Source organism: Pleurodeles waltl, chromosome 5 (genome assembly GCF_031143425.1).
Source record: "Pleurodeles waltl isolate 20211129_DDA chromosome 5, aPleWal1.hap1.20221129, whole genome shotgun sequence".
NCBI lineage: Eukaryota > Metazoa > Chordata > Amphibia > Caudata > Salamandridae > Pleurodeles > Pleurodeles waltl.
Genome location: NC_090444.1, coordinates 216,979,352 through 217,000,579, shown reverse-complemented (window position 1 = coordinate 217,000,579; position 21,228 = coordinate 216,979,352). Strand labels below are relative to the sequence as shown.

At 43.2% G+C, this 21,228-nt stretch overlaps 1 protein-coding gene across 1 annotated transcript in view; it reads left to right on the top strand.

The window, feature by feature from the left end:
- DTL (denticleless E3 ubiquitin protein ligase homolog) overlaps window positions 1-17,749 on the top strand; it is a 69,365-nt gene extending 51,616 nt beyond the window's left edge. The window contains exons 14-15 of the mRNA XM_069233930.1: window positions 4,607-5,454; window positions 17,096-17,749. Of these exons, the coding sequence (XP_069090031.1) occupies window positions 4,607-5,454; window positions 17,096-17,161 (914 nt within the window). The 3' untranslated portion in view covers window positions 17,162-17,749. The remainder of the gene's footprint in view (window positions 1-4,606; window positions 5,455-17,095) is intronic.
- The last annotated feature ends 3,479 nt before the right edge of the window (window positions 17,750-21,228 follow it).

Genomic DNA, 21,228 nt, shown 5'->3' with positions numbered 1-21,228 from the left:
CAAACTTATATTTTTTCACAAGGTATCTGCATTGCACTAGAGGCTGAGGCTGACCTCCACATGGGTAGCTGCATTATCTGGAAAGACTATTTTACTCAGGTCTTGACCATCTTAATCACAGATGACCAGGGCCTCATTTGTGCCTTCAGGTGCATTGCATGCTGGGAAGTCAGGCGACCTAGCCAGGTTGTGTGTGTTGGTAAGCACACCAGCTCTCCGAGTAGTGCGTCAGAACATGTAGAGTAGGGGCGGTGACGCTGAAAGGAAGACGTGGACCTGTGTACGGAAGTTGGGCTGGAACATTGTTACGTTGTACTGCGAGGAGACCTAGGCAGGTGTAGAAAAGGCTACGGCTTGGTGAGCGCACTATGTTGGTGACACTGAACAAGGCGTTTGTGCAACAGCTGTTCTAGAGTTGTAGACCACTCCATTGCCTGTTGCGCAACTTTTAACATGGAAATGTCTGTTAGAGGTCAGTGCAAATTTTCACCATTGTGTTTTTTTTTGTTTTTTTTTTGCCAACACTCAAGTCGTAGTACAGGAAACTCACATTTAAACCATGCAGAATTCAACACTGCTGCTAATTATGCGGTCTCTAGGCGAACCACCAATCAAGTGCACGGCATGCTATAGCATTTTACATAGAACGTAATAGTGATTGAAGGAAAGATACCGAATCTGAACACAGACACTTTCTGACTTTCATCTGGTCTCCAAACTTCTCCCTTTTAGAAAGCTCTTGAAATGGTCACCCTGCAGGTGAGATGTAGTATATTGGGGTCTTTGATTTCTTCAGGTCATGGTTTTGGGTGCTGTAGTGTGCATGCATAGCTCCACTTTGTTGGGTGGGAGGGTTTTCTCTGACCTGTAACATTAAGATTCTATCATATCCACGTCTTACCTTCCCCATTGTTACTTGAACTGTCTGCCAAGGATGACGGCGGGAGAATTACTCTTACATTGATTTTCTTCTTTTTATCAGTTATGACTCGGCAGGTGTCGCTGAGTCAGGATATCGCCAGCACAGCTTGCCTTTCGCAGGCCGAATTGTTATTCACCTTGGTGGTGGTTAATGTTATATGTGTAGTAGGACTGAAATCGCACCTATTGCCTTTGACACCATCATTGTGCTGGTGGTGTGCCAGTTTATGCCTTAATTTCAAGAGCGAGACGCTCTGCCTTGCTGGAGTCCCTTCTGAAGTTAAACATAAATGTTGGATCGGCTCTGGTTTTGGTTGAGTAAAGACACAATTGAGATAATGGTTGCATAATCGGAAACATGAGTTTACCTCTTAAAGTGGTAGCCAACATCATCTTATGCTCTGCAGATTGCTGCACGCTCCCCTTTTCTCTACTCTAGAGTCGTTGAGCTGCCGCTTTATCTTGATTAAGTTTGTATAAACAAATCTCTCTATGATGCAATATTTCCTATTTGTGCCATTGTTGGGCCACAACAAGGCAGCTCTGTTCTGTTTCATCCGCATTGTTCAAGATCTGCCATTGTTTCTTGGGAGCTTCCAGAGGTCTAATTTCAAACAGTGCTTCTGGCTTCATAGGTTTGCACTTGGGCAATGTATGTTCAGAACGAACTCTGCAGTATTGAGGAAGCGTGTGGCTAGTGCAACTGGACACCAATGTGGGCCTCAAAGCTTCTCTCCACATTCTGGGAGTCCCTGATCTTGGAGATTCGTGGTCCTCAGAAGGACTCGTGGTCTGTCGTGTGTAATGTGGTTTTTTTTCTTTCTTTTAAATAGGTATACAATAATTTTATAATGTCATCTGGTGCACTTTTTACTAGTGCCTGTTTTTATACAATTGTAATAAGTAATCGTAATGTATTTGAGCTGGATTCTGTTTGCATAAAACTCGAAACCAATCCAGAAAGATAAAACAGCAAATACCAGTTCTGCTTAGGGTTGTGAACCCCTGTTCTGCTGGTGAGCATCTTCCACTGATAACTCGGCAGATGCAGGTAGTAAACTAAAATGGGGGCAGTTTTTGCTGTCGTTTGGGTTTAGCAGCTGTGAGCGTGCATGATCGTATGAGGGCTTCCTCCTTCAGTGTCTTCTGCTCCGTTGTACCCGAAGGCCGCTTGCTTCTCATTGGATGCTGGCACTCGTCGGTCCATCACAGCCGCCCCATTGGCTGGCCACTGCAGCTCTGAGACTGGGGGGAAGAGGGGAAATCACATTACGTGACGGCGTTGCCTACATTCTGAATATTTTGTGGCAGTATCACGTCATTACTTTGCCCTTTTTTCACGTTAACATTGGTCCAAGGTTTCACCTCGTTAGTATCAGTTTAATTCCTAAAAACAGTAATCAGCAGCTGAGAGATAATCTGTTAACCTTATCGATGGGCCTGCCACAGCGAGGCGAGGTGTGGCAGCGTTTTTAGTCATGTTTGTTCCATTTGAGCTAGAATAATATAAAAAAAAAAAAAAACTACAATTTATGCAGGAAGTCATGGATTACGTGTCCAGTACGAAAATCCATACTTATGCAGAAACTGGCACAGCCGCAGCATCTGGTAATCCCCGTGGCCGTGCTCCAGGGACGCCATGCGGGTCCGCACACCAGGATAACGATGACGTCTCAGCCAGACCCGTATGACGCATCACACTTAACTAGAGAGCGCCGCAGTGTGATGGAAACTAGCTTGTTTATAGAAACTGGACTGAGAGATCAGCTTTTTTTTAAAGCAGGTGGTGTACCTTTTTATTGCCTTTCCTGCCTGGGCGGTAGATAACAGCAGCCTTCTGGAGCAAAAGTAGGTATTTATGAAGTTGGAATAAGCACTGTTTAATTCCTCACTCACCTGGGCTTCCCAGGCCTGTCTATAAATAACAGCTCCTGCAGTTGGAGAATTATTTATTAACCAGTTGTTGGCACAAGGGCTATTTCGCGGAAGATTTACAGCAGCAAGTTAAGCTCTCCTATTGCTTATTTTCACATAGCCGTGTGTTCGTGGGTCATAAAGTCTTCTTTTTGAGAGACGAGCAGTAAGTGCATTGCTGTCACTACAGCATTTGCGTTTATTACCAGGATCCTGCGGGGACTCAATAGTTTACAGAAAAAATTCTAGTTAAGAGTTAAAAAAAAAAAAATGGATTCACCAAAACTACAGCAGTGCATGTTGGCACATTGCATGGTTACGATTAAAGGCGGGCATCTGGCAGACGCCAAGCTGAGGAATTTTGGGCTTAATTCACAAAGCCTTTGGCTGGGCGGATAACATATTTGACCTGGAAATAGTTGTTTGCTACGTATGCTTACATAGGCCTGATTGCCAGAAGCAAGGCCTGCCCGAGCCACCTGCGCACAGTGTAGGCCACAAATGCATAGCATAGGTCTCAGCTGTTCACAGCTGTATAGTGTACATGATCATCATATGGTTGCGCATGAGCGTTGAGACTGGATGCATCCTGCGCGTAACTACTTGCGTCTTACTTAAAATGGGGAGTGTCAACAGGCAACCAAGGACCGGCAATGCTTAATAGGGGCAAATGTATACCACCATAGTTTTTGAGGAGATTCAGGTTTTGAAATGTCTGAAACAGTTTTCAAAGCACCTAGTTTACACCTGAACAGCTGCATAAATAGGATATAAACAGGGCCACTGGAATTATGCGATTGTGCTGCCGCAGCAATTTTGAAATAATTGCAGATTTGCCACATAATCCATCATCTGCCGCATTATCTGCAAATTTTAACAAAAAATAATATTGTTCCTAGCTCAAACGGTTCTAAAGATACTAAAAATGCAGCAACAGGTGTTGCTGCGCAGTGAAAGGCCCTTTGCAAATCTGGACTGTCCACCTTTCTGTTTCTTATAGCTATATTTGGGTATTAAATTGGTGCTAATAAGGTGAAACCGAAGTCCAGAAAGTGATACCAAGTTTAAAAATGCTGAAATAAATAAGTAATACTATTGCAAAAGTGTTGCGTTATGCTGCATAATATGCCTTTTCTTGCCGTATAATTTACTCAATCCTGCTGTATAATTTCGCCCTTTCATGCCTCATAATTTTGCCCTCTCTTGACGCATAATTCCAGTGGCCCTGGGTATATGTGCACCAATCAATTCAGTCCTTACAGGATTTGTGCACTAAGACTTATACATGGGGAAATTGATTTCCCAGGCAAAAGAGTACCAAATTAACAAAAAGTTACTTCCTTCGTTCATACTTTTTTGCGGGTTATGCATAATGGAACTGATTGTGTGTGTGTGTGTATATGTATGTATGTATGTGTGTGTGTGTATATATATATATATATATATACACACATATATATAGTGCACTACATAACCTGTGCAGGTATGTAAAGCGGTGTAAATTAATAAAGTTTTACTTTGTCCATAAGTATAGCTTCTACAATGCTCAAGTATCCGTTATTTCTCTATCCTTTTGTGACTCTACTGACAGTGTTGCAGCAGGTAAGCAAATGGACACATCCTGAGACTCATACATGCCATCAAAATTTGTGTGCAATAGATTTTTGTTGGTAATGTTTTTCACCCTATTGTACAGTAGACCACATTGTAGATTATTTGTCCTTTCTATCGACCCGTCTCCGCTATTAATGAACTGTTGTGTCCTCTGCAGAAAAACACCGAACTCCTGACAAAACTCCAAGGCGGGAGAGCAACTCCTTCATCTCTTCACCTCAGCCAGGTGCTTGTGCTCCGAGTTACTCCGGGGACCTCCCTCTACCTACTAACACGCCAACGTCGTCAACCAAAACTCTCGCTGTCAAATCCCGTACCCCAGCCAGGCAGAAACCTCAAGATGCTATTGGTTCGCCGAAACCCATATCCACCTCAAAGATGTCCATTAAGAACTGGGTCACCCGAACACCAGGCTCTTCCAAAACACCAGCACAAGAAGCCAAGACCCTTTCTCCAAGGAAGGTCCTCGAACCAGTGGAAGTGCAAGATCTTTCCACCCCTAACCCTCTGTCACAGTCTGAAAAGAGAGTAAAGAGAAGGCTGGAAACCAACAGTGAAAAACACTCAGAGAAAGACTGTCTCCAACACTGCAGCTGTGTGACGGAGTTGGATCCTGCAGCGAAAAGACTAAAGCTGGACTTGTGCTCTCTGGAGGAGGGTGTAGAACAGGGCAGTGGGGAGGCCTGCTTGGACCTTGCACAGCTAAGCAAAGGAGGTGATGTTCTGGGGCAAAGCAGAAAGGTGGGGTCTCCACCTGGAAGCCCTCTTCCCATGATGGAGTTTAGTACACAGTCTCCTCCACCTTTTAGGCTGCACTGTGAGAGGACTGGGCTAGAAGGAAAGGAGAACAGCTCCCCTGATGGAAGGAACTGGCTCTCTGCTCTGGGAGAGAAACTAAAGGTGGACAAGACATACAGCCCTGGTGGCTGCGCCAGCCCTCCACCCGCAACAACGCCTATTCCAAAGAGGCAGCTGGTGAGGAGTGCAGCGTCGTCGCCTGTACCTGTAAGTAGACCACTCTTCCCACATTGGGGGTTTCTGGGTGTGTTTAGGTTTGGTCTAGACTTGTAGATGAATCAAGGTGTGAATGGAACTGTTGAATACTAGGACCTTGCTGAAAACTGATCCCTTGTATCAGTGGCACAGATAAATAATGTCTATTATTCATAATAATAGCGTTGGTTATTATCACAACGATGGAGCCACTTTAAACTCTTCTACCCTTGTGGTTTGCTTTAATAAGTCGCCTTTGGACAGAGAAACTTGCCATTTTTTAAAATGGAAATCTCACCATGGTGTCCTTCGGCTTTCTTTTTTTTTTTTTTTTTTATTTTTTTTTTTTTTTTTTGCACAATTACAGAAGAAATCTATATATTTGATTGTCTTGCTTGGCTTTTTTTTCTTGTCTCTTCTTAATGCCCGAGTTTTTTGCATTACTGGACAGCGTACATGAAGAAGAATTACAAACTACTACCCATGATGAGTCCGTATTCAAGTTAAATGTTTTCATGCGAAGTGGAAGACACATCCATGTTCAGTTCAACCACACGTATGAGCTAGGAACAGGGCAGACCCTCGTAGTGGCAGCAAAGAGGACCTTGTCAGCCGCCAACCTACTTTTTTATCTTATTAAGCTAGGGTTTATGTAGTGGAACAGGTCTGCCCTTCATCTGAAGAAGTTCCAAGTCCAAAGTTAGATGGTAGAGCGAGCATTATTTTTCAGTGGCATCAAATGTGACATGCAAAGTTTGTGTTTTTAGCTAGTCTCCATCTGACCCACTATCCTGCCCCAGTAGCACACCACCACTTTACAGTCCCACCGCATCCACTAGTAACTCAGACCTGCACGTTTCATTTTGTGGACAATCACTGTAGAAATATATGCCAGCATTACACATGTATATTGAATACGTTTGACCCAGTAATTGCAAGATGCTCCTTTCGTTTGTGTACGCACTGCGCTTAATTTGGAATAAGCCAGCTGTCTCAAACCCCCCCCCCCCCCCAAGTACCTCCCACCCATGGACAAGGATGGTGACTTGCACGTTGTACACTCTGCAATGTACATGTCTTAATGTTTGTACTTGACAGCATAAATACAGACTGTGGTAGTGCCTGGTGGTACCACTGGTATAGACGAGACTAGTCCATCTAATAGTACTCCTTTGATCCTAGTAGTAGCTGGTTCCTTGCACATGATTTCATGTACCACCCAATTATTGGGATACCTACACTTTGCAGTTTCCCACTTTACTGCTTTGAGGCCCTGGCTTAATATTTCTCCGGAGAGTGGGAGTATACCCTTGTGAATGCTCATTAGCGTTGAAAACTGATGTCCCATTTTCTCACACGGTAACTTTAAAACCGTTTTTCTTGCATTTTTTTTCACAGCTACTTCAAAGTGGAGCCAAAGTAACAGCCACAGAAATGTTATGCAATACGGATAGTAATTGTAGCATTACGCGTAGCACCTTGTTAAAATGTTCATGTCCCCAAATGTAGGAATCTGTAATGAAAGAGTAAGATCTGGGTAGAACTATTGCTATATCTTGTGACATTATACACACATGTATGTTTTTTAGACACAAGTCACTCTCAAGCAAATCATATTTTAGGCATGGAGCTCCTGTAAGGCCAGGTGTCTGCTTTCAGGGAGTGTGTGCAGAATAACAATCTTTCAAAGAATGCCAGTCCATCAAGGGCAGTCTTAGGATCCGTATCGCGATTAAGCCTCAGTCGCAGGCTTGTAACTATGTACATTAGTAGGCTAGCAGAGTAATGCATCTAAGAATTGTAATTGGTAGAGAGTACTTCAGAGTTGAAAGGCACAGCGACTCTGACCTTGATGTATTAAGTTCCATGAAAGCCAAATGAATGGGGGGTGAGAGAGGGAGAAAAGTCTGTGTGTGTGTAAACTTGTATTTATTTTTAGAACATTGTCACTACTGTTAACAACGGTGCCCATGAGGTGTCCGTATCTGAAATGATGCCTGTACAGACTAATCTTACAATGCAATATCGCCTGGACCCCTCGCAGATTTTTCACTTGCGCATTATTTACATTGTTTACGATTTTTTTTGTAATTGCATAGTTGTTCCAATCCCTTTTGTGTTTTTTTTTGTGCATTTGAGAGGTGTTTGATTCCGGTTCCATTGCAGGGAAATGCTTCTATTGGCTTGGCTTTCTCTAAACTATATTACGTCTGTGCTGTGAATTGGCTGGATCTTCACTAATGTGGCTGTGCTGACAAAAGTTCTCCTAGAGGATCCTATTTGCTTTATCCTGCTTGTGTAGTTAAAGTTGGCTGGCTGCGCCCAAAGTATTTGAAGTTTCACAGGGGGGTTTACTTATTGTGTGTTTTGTCCAGCACCGCCCCTGTGCTCTTCAGCTCCTGTGGAGTGCCAAGCATACTATCAGGTGGGGATTTTGAACATAAGTCCAAGCAGCTGGGTCCATGCAAGATGTTTAGAGTAACTACAGAGAATTAACATGATTTAGATTCATTTTATGTTAATGTATCTTCTTTGGATATTCTGTAACTCGGTCATCCGTTTTGACCTGCCAGATCTCCACTGGGGACTCCTGCTTTGTGGTGGATATGTAGGTCGAGTGTTGAACTATATGTACAGTCACTGTGCGTAGGGTGCTTGTTTGGTTACAACCCAGGGCATATGGCAAGTTAGCATTAGCAGGGTGTGCATGACAACTGTGCTTAGCAGCTTAGATGTGGCCTTTGTAAAGCGCTTCTTAACCCTAGCCAAGCAAGATGTGCTTTTTGGGCTCTGATCTGAACGACTGGTAGAGAGTTGGCTTTGTACGTGAAACTGTGGCTGTCTTGCACAAGGATCCGAGGGGGGCTCCAGTTGTACTGGTGACCGCCATTTAACATGGAGTAAACACGAAAGGAGTTAGATGGTCAGTTTTGCACATACAGTCCGTCTTCTGGGGGAGTTGGTTAAGAGACCGTTTGTTGTACTGTCTGGTAGAGCGTGAGTTTCCAGTGCCTCCAGTGTGGGAGGCCCTGGTCCCGTCACACGAGGAGGGATGCTCCAGGTAGTGGTGCAGCAAACTTGTACCTGCGAGTACGCAGGTTGAGGTGTAGGATGGACTAAGCCCTGGACATCCGCACCATCAGTCCCTGATCTAACCAGTGCACAAGAGGTTAGTCTTTCTTTTTATTTGGAAGAAGTGGGATGAATACACCTAACACCAGGTGTACGTCACAGTGAGTCTGAACTTTCGTGTTGCAGGAACAGCACTAAAGAGACGCAACTAACATTTGCATCATGAGAAGTGTATTAATTTATCAGGCCACTTTTTTTTTTTTTTCTTTCTAAGTTTCGAGTTCCAGAATTCAAACATCTTAACAGAGCTAGAAGAGCTACTTCCATGTGATTTGAAGAAACACAAGACCATAATGAAACTAGGGGATCTGCTTCTACTACAATATTAGTGTTTTTTTTTTTTTTTTTTTTTTTAAAACAAATGTATCTTTCTCTGGCGGAAAGTTTGGCGTGGATTTTAATCACTGCCTGCCCACTCAACCCCCAGGATCAATTGAAGGTTCACACCTTTGCTTAATAAAGATACCCCACCCCCCTGCTGCAAGATGAACATTTAGAGTGGGTCACGGTCTATCTTTAAGAAGAACTTGCAGGAAGCTGCCATGGGGTTGTCATAAGGAGGGATTCCTGGAATGGTGTCACTTAGGAAGAGTGTCTTAAGGGGTTTTTGTTGTGTGTACATGCTCTTTTGGGGTGGCCTTGCGGGAGCTTTAATGTTGTAATTTGGACATGGTGGTCCACAACAGGCAATGCTTAATTTGTGAAAGAAAAGTGCCAGAGCCCAATATATGCCTCGGAAAAATACTGCAACTTGCATTATCCACTGTTCATGCCAGTGTTGGCAAATGCTAGTACCGACCCTACTTACTAACCATCACACTCCGGCAGATATGACAATTTGGAATCTTCCATCAGGAGTGTGAAATATGTTTATCAATCTACTAGTCCAAAGGACAAAATACTACAGGAATCTACATTCCTGTTAACACATCCACTTGCTTCACCTACTACAGGCCTCAGTAAGTCAGAACAAGCATTTGCAATGCAATGGGTCTTGCGTTTGCTCGAGTTAGAGCTATTAGCATTGTAACCTCCTAACCGGACTTTTCTTTTACTTTAAATTTTCAATTTATCAGTAAACAGTTTCACATAACTAATCTTCGTTTTTTATGTGTTTCTAGTTCAAACCATTCAAAAGTTACTAAGTATGTGACAACACGTGGGGCTGCTCACTGAAAGGCCCTTTGCAAAGCTGTACTGGTCACCTTTCTGTTGCTTATTGCTATATTTGGTTGTTAAATTGGTACTAATGAGATGCACCCAATGCCCAGGGATAGTTGCCAAGTTTAAAAATGTCAAAATAATGAAGTGATATTATTGCAAAATGTGTTTCATTATGCTGCATGATTTGCCTTTTCTTGGCGCATAATTTACCCAACCCTGCTGCATAGTTTAGACCTCTCCTGCTGCATAATTCCAGTGACCCTGCTCTCAGTTCATTAACAGCATTGTCACCGGAGCGGGGCAAGAATTTTTCTCTAATCATGGTTCAAAAACTAGCACTTTTAATGCATGTATAACTAAAGCATGAAGTGGTATCCTACTGTCATTTCCAATCAGCACAGTTTACATTGAGATAGCCTCACACTTTCCAAGTGGCATGAAGTTTTACTGCTAAAACTATACAGTGTACAAACAGTTATGTTTGGAAATCGAGTTTCTGCAACTATTTGCCATTTGGAAACTGCCAATTAAAGTGTTCTGATTTGTTTTGCTCCTGTTTAAATCTTTGCATCACACTTCTGATTTCCAAAAAAAGTGCATTTGTAATTCCTGATATATTTTGAAATATCTGTACTGTGGATTTAGAAGCTATTTGAATGTTGTGTTAGGGGAAAAAAACTGCCATCCTGCAGTCCTTTGTTTCACAGTGATTGTCAGGCAGCTCACTTTACAAAATCATCTAACTGTAGTAAGAAAAAAAAAAGTAAATGCCATTTCTCAGGATAGGATAAGCAGAATATAGTAAAAAGACAAACTGACATTTGACCTCTGTCCTTGAACAGACAATAAGTGTGTCAAGATAAAACAAGTTTTAAAGGCATCTTTATTGCTCATTCGTTTTCTGAATGAACAGCACACCTTTTTCTTTCCTGCTCAGGTTCACTCCCCAGAACGACAAGTAGGTCCCAAAAATAGCTTGACCTGATAAAAACTCATTGGCAATAGTAAGTGGGCAAGTAGAGTAGATTTTTCGAGCCCTGTACGCTGTACATCATTAGGTCAAGCTTAGGCAGCGGCCATGCACTGGGACTTGACATGCTGTGATCTACCTCTGTGGGCTTTCAACAGACTCATCACAGGCCCATCACTTTCATGAGTTCACTGGCCTGCTTTTCAAAATGCCATTGGTTTGTTAGGTAAATACTTTAGGATTGTCCCGCCTTGAGGCGGTTTTGTTTCCGCCTTTTGAGACTGACCCTGTTACATGGATTATTGCACAATAGGCCATATACCATCGTGACGGCGCACTCATTTTTTTTCTTCTTTTGCCTCTCTTTGCAATCAGGGGGTATGTTGTTTCTTCCTGTGGCATCTCGCTGTTTTTTTGCGTGGCTGCACCAGACAAAGGCTGCAAGCTGGAGGGAAATTCTTTTTTTATTTATTTAATTTTATAATGCAGTTTTATATAACGCAAACTCGACCGGAAGATTGATTCGCTTTACATGACCACACTAGGTTGTGGGTGGGGGGAGCGGGGGTAAAATCATAACCTCTCTGTTTAATGTCTTTTTAACCTCTCTCGTGGCTGGAGCTTTTGCTTTACAGCTAGGAGTAGTTTGAGTTCCAAGGGCCTTGTTTGTAATAATATTCTAGCAGGCCTGCTAAGCATGAAAATGTGTGATGAACTATGCCCTCGAGGGGATGAATATATGGTTACACTGCAATGCTCTCTGCTCTTCTCTTCGTGTGGTTATGACCTCTAGGGGCTGGCTATATGGTTACATGACCATGTTTCTTCCAAATGCTATTTTTATTGTGGTGCCCTCTAGGGGATGTTCTGAGCATTACAGTCTAATGCAAGTGTATGAAGGAATGCACAAACACAGTTTATCTCTGATAATTGTTTAATGTGCTCCATGGCTAAATACTTATTAGGTCCCAAAGCCAAGACCTATTGGCTAGGCCAATACTTGTTTATATATGCTGACACAGAAACATTAATGTTTACATGCTCTCATCTCGGATATCTTTACTCTTTCTGTTTCCTTTCTAGTTAATTCTCCCCCTTTCCTCCAGCACAGACACACCCCTCCTGGCGCAGACATACATCCACTTCCACAGTCACGCCTCGCTTCCACAGACACCCTGTAACTAAATAAACACACACACCTGTGGACAGAAACACTCCCTGTAGAAAGACTCCACCTTGCAGCAAAGCACAAACGCACACCCTACAGTCATGTTGAGCCTGTAAAGTCACTCCCTGAAGGCACACATTCTGCACACTTTATGTAATAGGCCTACTCCGTTAGCTAATCCCACCTTCCAGGTGATTCCCGGGAACAGGGAATTACATTAGATTGTTGCACAAAGAATGCTGAAGAATGTAGGCTGCCCTTCGTGATGAAGATGCAAGAAAGACAAGCATTTACAATGCAACGGGTCTCGCGTTTGCTCATGTTAGAGCTGATTGCGTTGTAAACTCCTAACCCGACTTTTCACCTATCGGGCAAAAGTGCATTTATGTACATAACCCGAAAAAGTGAAATCAACTATGTAAAGCGCTCGACTTCTGCCAAGCGAGATCGCGCTCGTAAATTAGAGAAAAAGAAGTCCACGAGCCCGATGGAAAACAGCGAGCCTCGCATGTTTTCTGTACTTGGTCGCTGCGCTCGAGGAGGGCTAGCCACTGGAAAAGGCATGACGTATGCGTGCCTTCGACTAATGAAAGCAAGCAGATTTTATTAGGCAAGCCCACGAACCAATAAAAAACACTGACGTGAAGTTGACGGGGCTCCGAGCCCTTTTCTAAATACAAAAGAGTCTTGCTGCGATACGCATGCGCGAGCGTATGCAACGCAGGCTCGACCCTAAAAACGGGGTGGGGGCACACCTCCCTGTCATTGCAGACTACTGCCATGGGCCTAGCTACATCAAAAGCTTTGGGTCCGTCGGTGCTAGGAGTGTTGCTACACTATACATGTTCTTAGAACTCATCATTAGAATCTCCAGATGTAAAAACTTGTTTCTCAAGTTGTTTGGTGCAGACCGCTGGAGCTGCAGTTCCCTCGTCTCATTCAATCTGTAAACAGTATTTGCCCACATCTTACTCTGCCTATTGTCTATTGCTGTTTTATCCAGCAGTATGAGATGGCTCTGCTTATAGAGCAATCACAAGACTTACTGACAGGCTTGTTGCCTATGAGCCACAGCATGGGTATAAGCTGTCACATATCCTACAAAGCCTAAATTATACTGACTCTTCATCAGCCATGAAATGCCTCTCCTGCTGTTAACTATGCAGAAATAGTTGGCAGGCCTAGGAAACTTACATATTTTTAGCCTGGCAGTGGGGACCTAATGACAGTGACTGATGCTTCTAGCAGCAACTTGCCTCTGCTGTCTGTGTTGTACCACAGGCAGCTGCCTAGCATCATCATGTCACATCCTCTGTATGGGTAGCGTTTTGGTAAATACTGGGCTAGAGACCAGCAAGCTTCCTCTACCTTGAATAAGGATGTATTTATACAAATACCCTCCTAGAAAGCCATATTTATTTAAGGTAAAGAAAGATGAGAGTTTTGGAATGCTGTGTGACACTGAGGGGTCACGGTTGCTCATGCAGCATTGAACTCTGGGTGTGTTTGATCTCTTAGCTGACAAAATGTTTGTTGTTTTTCTTGGGGGGGGGGGGGGGGGATGCTTTTCCAGAAAGCAGCACCTCGTTCTGCGCACTCTTTCACAGAAAGAGTAGCAAAAGCAGTGATCCACTAACGAATTGGATCATAAATATGTGCATCACCAGGGCACAGGAGTAGAAGGCACAGATTCAAAGCACTAGTTCATCAGCTTTCTAGCAGTACATTCCCATTCTGCTGTTCATTTAGGCAGGAAATGAACATTTGCTTCGGTAAAGGCTTTGGGTAAGACTCAAACCTTTGATCTACATATACCAAAAATGGCAGATTTTTTTTTTTTTTTTATTTATTATTTTTAAATCACTTTACTCTGTTTTCAGCAATGTTTGTGAAATTGTGGATACATATATAACAATTGCTAGGTCCGTGCCTTTAAGGAACACTTAATACTCTTGAATTTGTTGCTAATTTTTTAGTGAATCCGTTATTGCTATCATTTATTACAAGGCTTTTAATGTCCCCAATGGTGTTCATTGAGGCCAAGTGTTCGATACCTGGGCTTAGCATTTCTTGAAATTTTCTCAGCAGCTGCCCTTCACATCGGATGGAGTGGATCTCTGAAAATATTAGTGGTACTGAAATACTGAAAAGAGAATAACTGTATAGTTTGGTTAATTGTTGCAAAACATTAGAAACTGCAACAAGCTATGTGTAGGGCAGTGGTTCCCAGCCTGTGATCCGGGGACACCTGGGGGTCCGCGACTGCTTAGAAATTAAATAATACTAACAGATTAGGTCCCCAGCTTTCAGTAATGACTCACTGGGGGTCCCCGGGTTCCATTAATGATTCAGTGGGGGTCCTCGGGTTCCAGTAATCAGAAAGTGGGGGTCCACAGAAGTCAAAAGGTTGGGAACCACTGGTGTGGGGGATAAACAAATTAAAACCAAGAAGGGAGAGTAAAACTCAGAGCAATTAATATTGGGGTACAGGAAATGGTCCTAAAATATATGGGCAGACTTTGAAGGTGCTAACAAGGATAGCATGTTTGCAATCTGCTTTTCTTTTGGTACTGCAAGTCTAAAGTAAGCAAGGTAATAATGTTTGCGCTCAATAAAATATTTGAATAAATAAATACATAAAAGTGTTTCTTGCTTCACCAGAAGACCAGCAGTTAGAAATGAATAATTTATTTTATTCTACAAATGATGACAGCAGGAAAAAATAGCATATAAGTATTCATTTTCTAGAGAGATCCTTCAGCGAATGTTTTTCTGGGTTATGCTTTCAGCGATGTTTTGTACAGAATATGTTCTTTGCTTTAATGGCTCCATCCAGCCACCACCACCTCAGACCGCAGGCACTTCAACATTGCAAATTGGCCTCAATAAATGGAAAAAGAGCCATGAGATGACTTTAGAAGCCAGGCATTGGAAACCAGCGGGAGAGAGGGGCGGACAAATACTGGAGCACAGAGAATCAGAGGAGCGGGAGGGGCTCCAGGGACAGGTACCTGAGGCCCAGGTTAGAAGCACAAGAGACACTTAAAGCACCAGGTGGAGATAGCAAGCAAGCAGGCAGCATAGCCACGGAGCACGAGGGCAAGTCACGCAATGCTTTGGATAGGGAAAGTGGCGGAGAAAAAGATTATGGCAGATATCCTAGGAACTAAAATAATACCATGGTCCAGCTTCTTACCAGAAAGTGCTGGAGGTGCGCTCTTGAAGCTGCAACTGCATAGTTCTGTCTCGGCCTATGTAGCTTCTCCATGCACCTGGGGAAGAGCAAGTCTGTGCAGCTTTCTGCAGTCACCCTTCAGTGCTTGCCCCTGAGCCCACACCCAACTATTGTCCCCAACAGGAAGCAACGTTTTAGCTGGCATGGCCTCAGGGCTCCCCAGCCAATCACAGGCTAGAGTCCTGTTATGGGCTTTTAGCCATTGGGCTGTTAGTCATTTGCAGACCTACGCACTCTTCCAGCATGTATGGGATTTTTTTTACAGTCATATGTATTGGCTGTGATCACCAGAGTGCCGTATTTCTGCACTATTTTACCAGAATTTAATGTCTAGTTGTTCACTGGCCAAAATAGACATTAAATCTTCTAGTCCATGTCAAAAGACAGCATGTCTCATGCATCAGGCGGTATGAATTCCGCAACCCTGTTCCATGTTGCCCAAAGCTGTACAAATGACCTGGGCATACTGCTATTATTATTTTTTAAATATATATTGAATTATGAAACATCTCGCTGATGTTCTTTGTTTAAAAATAGATGGGACAGTGCCTCCATGTGCTGGAATGTCATAAAAATGTGCCATCGTTTAAAAAAATAAATAAGTGCCACTGCCGAGCCCTAGAAAACACCAGTTCAAATTAAACATTGGATGGTGGCACTAACTCATGCATGTTTATTTGCAGCAGAGTCCTTTGTTACAAGCCGGTTGCCAAATACATGAATCTGCATTACCCCACCACCCCCAGAACCTCCTGCTAATCTATGACCTTTGACCTGCCGGCAAAACCAACTCTAAAAGAGATGTCTCTGAGAAGAGGAGGAGCACATGCTGTCACAACTTTACCGAATTTTGCTAAGACTTTAGTCCCTACTGGTTTGGTTGGTTGTTGCTCTCTGTATCTAATGCTGAACACAGGGCTGTTAAGGAACAACTACAGAAGTCTCTTAGCCACCTGGACCGAGCAAACATCTCCTCAGCATAAGGTCTACTTGTCCTTGTTGTACAGATTTCAAATGTGGCCTTGCAAACATTTAACCTGGAGATATTAGTTGTAATGTTAAGTGATACAGTTAAAAATTACCTTGATGTCTGCATAATATTTTATATTACACTAAATCTTGTTCTGCAGTTTGACAGTTTGTCCCCTGAGATAGACTTCCACAGCTCAGATGTAAACTCCACAGCTACCACTTGCTTTGTGAACCAGGAATTGGTTTAGTGGGAAGAGCATGTTTAAATCAGGGCTGGTGCAATAAACCTTATTGACTGGAATAGCCTAACTGTTAAACTCTTGCTCTATTCCGATTTAACATCCTCTGTTAGAGTTATGAATATTAAACTAATGGTATATCATTAACAGTTTTGGGTTGTGATAAAGCCTTGCTCCAGGTTAGAATATTCGCTCCTTATCTTGCATGGAATGTTATCCATATATCTTTCCATAATCAACTCTACTATCAACTAATTAGTTTGATATTTAAGCACGTAATTTCCCTAGCCTCCCTAGCCATTCCACCACATACATTTTCAACCTCCAACACTACATAAAATGAATGTATCTAAATCTCTTTCCTGGGCAGGAACAACGTTACCATATTTGAGGATCAGATCCCATAGTTGTCATTGGTGAGCTTCCAGTGTTAGGGGCTTGTGTTGTAGGAGGTGGGGCGGCCTGGGTAAGGTCTGGAAGTGGGCGAGACGTATATGGAGGTCAGCTAATGACCCAGTAGTTATTATAAACGATGGCTTCAGTGACCTGTAGAGTAAGTAATCCTTGGTCACTGCCAATCTTGTCTTGGCACACATTTGTGCTGTCCTCCTACTTAAAAGTTATTTATTTGTATGTTTTGGTAATGAATCATTTTCACTGCAATGAAATCCAAGCCTCTCTTGTATTACTAAAGAGTTCACTTTTATAAAATTCCTTTTCTGGCACTCCATCAACCGAGCCTTAATATTTATTTTTGTGTTTATTTTTTTAAGGTTACGACAACCCCAGGCTCCATGAGGAAGATCTGTACGTACTTCCACAAGAAATCGCCAGAGTGATCCAGTCTGCGGCTATAGGAGAGATTAACCCTATAACGAACCGGTGGTGGACTCTAGGACACCAGAGCCAGAGTTTTGAATTCCCAATTTGTCACATTGGCAGTGTCCTATAATAATGTATTATTCCCAGGGTTTTAACTTTTCGATACTCTAACATGCTTCATACTTTTAAATGTGCACATTTGTTCACTGTAAGCACATAACATGATGTGAACTTCATACTTTAATGTGAAAATGTGTTGGTCCAATGCAAAATGTTTATTTGTTGACAGATGACACTTTGCCTGCTGTTTTATCTTGAAATTGTCAGAGAAATGTCATAGTTGCCTTATGTGTAAAAGTATTAAACAACATATATGTAGGTCCTCTCATAGCATGAGATCTAGTTAGCCCCCAGGAAAAAGCTCTTGCTGACGATCAGCTGTACCCGCTGAGGGCCATATAGGTGTCGTCCTTCAGCCACAATGATTTCTAATCTTGAGGGATATTGCTTTAAGCTGTTTATTTATATTACCTACTTAAGAGTAAATATAGTTTCTGTAAATGTTTGTAGAACTTGTTTCAGTGTTGTAAATACAGAGTTTTTAATATAGCTATGAGTAGTGTCTTCTTTGCGTCTCTTGAGAAATCTTATTGTTTTCAGATCATTGTTTGATCATTGACTAACCCACAGGGAGGCCCCCAGCGGTGTCATCAGGTTTGACATTGTTGGTGTTCAGAAACTGTAGGGTTACCCTGTATCCCAGGGGGAACGAGAAAGGGGAAAGACTATTGCCAAATAGATTCAGCATTATAATTGGAGATTTGTCTACATTTATCTAACACTTATTTTCAGTTGAACTGTAGCAGCTTTAACAATAGTTAAGGTATACTATTACAGTCCAGCAATTGTTGAAACATACTGCACACAGAGCACTGCAGGTGAGGTGTAGTACATTAGTGAAGACATATCTTGACTGGCAATGAACAGTGCTCATCAGGTTTCAGTGCATTTCAGCCCCCAAGTTTAAAATCTGCGGCCTTCCTCAGGATAACAGTTGTGTAAATAGCACAATTACAGATACAAATCGAAAGTGAATTAACAGTATACATTTAGAAATCTCCAACAATGAAACCTTCTTTAAATGGTGGCACAGACCGAGCGGATAAGATGGCAGACTTATCTTTCTGAGGTTCCTGACTTGCACCCAGACACCTTCACCAGGGTGCCTGCATCTGACTGAATGGTCAGTCAAGCATGCTGATGTGAGCTAGAAACTGGAATTTTGACCAACATCGATCATGTGATGAACCTGAGGTGGCCTGTAAACGGGTAAGTCCGTGTGGCGCAGTGGTGAGCTGCCAAGATGCCCTAAGGATAACATCGGCACTCCTGCTGATGCCAAGAGCCTTCTGTATTGGCTGCTGTTTCTGTGCTCCCTCCAGAATGGACACCACTAGGGCAACAGTGATGTGGGGAAGCAGCGCTCAGTCCATGTGACTAAGGAGAGGTTGATGCATGGAGACATTCCTGTAGATACACCACCAGACTGCCATGGCAGTGCAGGCCCTGGTGGTGAAGTAGAGTGTACAAGGGAGCAGCGATCGAGCAGGAAGAAAGGTGTGCAGCATGGGAGTACATGGCCAGTTGCTTCCTGGGACTTGTAGTGATTGACACTTGGGATAGAGTGGACTGGCTTCCCCATCCTCTGAGACCTACAATGAGTGGAGCACAGACGAGAGAGCAAAAATACTGAGTAAGGCCATTCTAGAAGGGGGGCAGCCGCTCAGCAATGCTTATTCTTTGTGCTGATGAACATTGAGGCAGGGTGGGTCTGGAGTCGAGCCTTCCCCTGAGTATCAGCTTGGTCTGGCTAGCCACCTGGGATACATTAAAGTGCTCCACCTCCTTATAGAAAGAAGGGGTGGTTTTCAGAACTGGAGGATGCTCTGGAAAAGTATCAGAAAACAGTTGCTGAATTGAAGACATCCTCTAAGACTTTGGAAGACCCAGTTGAAGATGCTGAAGGCATGGCGCAGAGGAACAACCTGCGATTACTGGCTTTTTTTTTTTTTTTTTTCATGGTGTGGGCACCCCCACCAAACTCTCAAAAACCATCCTTGGTGCCCCTCCCAGACTCCTGACACCACATACTCTGAATTATAAATACAGAGGTGAGATTGTGAAGGTGATACCAGGCCTGGGCACAATGCAGTAAGAACAGATTTGTGTTCTATTATTTCACTTTTTACGCAAGGCTAGTCCTGTAGCAACTGAAGTCATTCTAAAGGTTCAGACAGAAACTCCTAGCACTAAATGTATGTTACATGCTCTTGTAACCAAACAGACTTACGATCATTTTCTCAATTTAAAACACTTTTATTTGATATGCCTGAAGTGGCCTGGGAATGGGAGGAAAAGCTGCCCATCACAGGACCCTCCAGCAGGAGTGCAAGTAAACCAATCCCTTGATTATCTAGAATCCTGTGGGAGACCTGCAGAAGATGACTGGCCACATTCACCACAGCTCGTGTTCCCCAAACACTATGGGTCAGGAGTGCTGGTACTATAGGGGGCACATCCAATAGGGAAACCACTGCAACTTCTTACGTTGGCATGACTTACCCACAAGCTGTCATGCAAGATTTGCCAGAGGTTAGAAAGGTATGGCAATAATGCATTGACTCCATTTTTCCCTTCAGGTGTCCTGCATCTGGCTGGACCAATCAGGTAAATGTTATTATGGTAAAAGCACCGTAGCATGGCAAAGCAGTGACGATGCTGAATGTGTACACCCCTCCTTTTATCGACAACCTTCTTGCAGGTACTTGGAACTGTATTTCTAGAGGTCCTGTTAGATCTCATTGTAGAAGAGATTGACTTCAATAGCCTGATCCGCATGGCCGTATAGATGGGTTAGTCTTCTGAGCAACTTTTAAGGAAACTGCCACCCGTAGCAACCTTCTCCAATCTGTGCGACTTCAACATCCACTACAATAATTCACCTTTTTCTCAAGTGCATACAAATCTTTCTCCCAAACTCATCATTTTTTTTAATCCTGAGCATTGACATCGGGGCCATCAATAACGCACGTATCCATGCCTGGGCCTGTCAGGTGATGCCCATATTGACACTGACCTGGGTAGGCAGGCAGCCAGATGAAAGGTACCTGATGGCCCACTAAAGGAGAAGTGTGGGGCGCTAAAAGATGAGTTATTCTATTGCCTTATTGATGTGACTGGATTTGTTGCCTCTTCAGTGACTCTGGGAATTATAAGGCATATGGTTATATACTGGTGCTAGAAGAAGGCAGATAGAGGAGATGCAACATGTGATACTCTCCATGAGCAAAACCTTGCCAAACTTCAACACCAGCAGCATCTTATGGATGAGGCCAGGCCTATTGGACTTCTTTCCCAAGAGAAAGCTTATGAACAGGGCAACAAAATGGGCAAACTTTTACACTGGTTGAGCCGAAGGGAGCAGAGGTGCTGGAAGGCATGTTTGGAATGTGGCGGATGCAACTAGAAATATGGTGATTGCAGTGAGCCAGTGGTAATAGCAAATGGGCTTTCCACTCTACTGTCTTCCTAGAGTCCATACTTCTTCCCAGGCTGTCCTATGAAGAGTAAGCCTCTATGGACCGGGTCCTGGAAGTGAAGGAGATCTCAGGTTTGATTGCTCAACTTGCGGCTGTGAACACTCTGCACCCCAGTATATTCCCAGGAGAGTTCTTTCAATGTTACTTGAGCACCCTCACCCAACCTGTCCATGATATGGTTACAAGTTCTTGTACCACATAGGTCCTGACAAACTATGCGGTACAGGTATTACAGTGAAACTGAAACCTGACTGCCCTGCTTCCCACTGTTCTTCGTATAGACCTATTTCATTGGTTAATGCAGAGGCCAAGATCCTAGCTAAGACACTTGCAAATTGACTCTTAGCAATGATACATAATCTAGTCCACTGATACCAAAGTGGCTTTATGCCACGCCAACCCACCTGGCATAACAAAGGCAACTGTTTAATGCACTAGCTCTGACATGGAGTCCTCATGGCAGTCCTTGTCTACTTTGGGAAAGC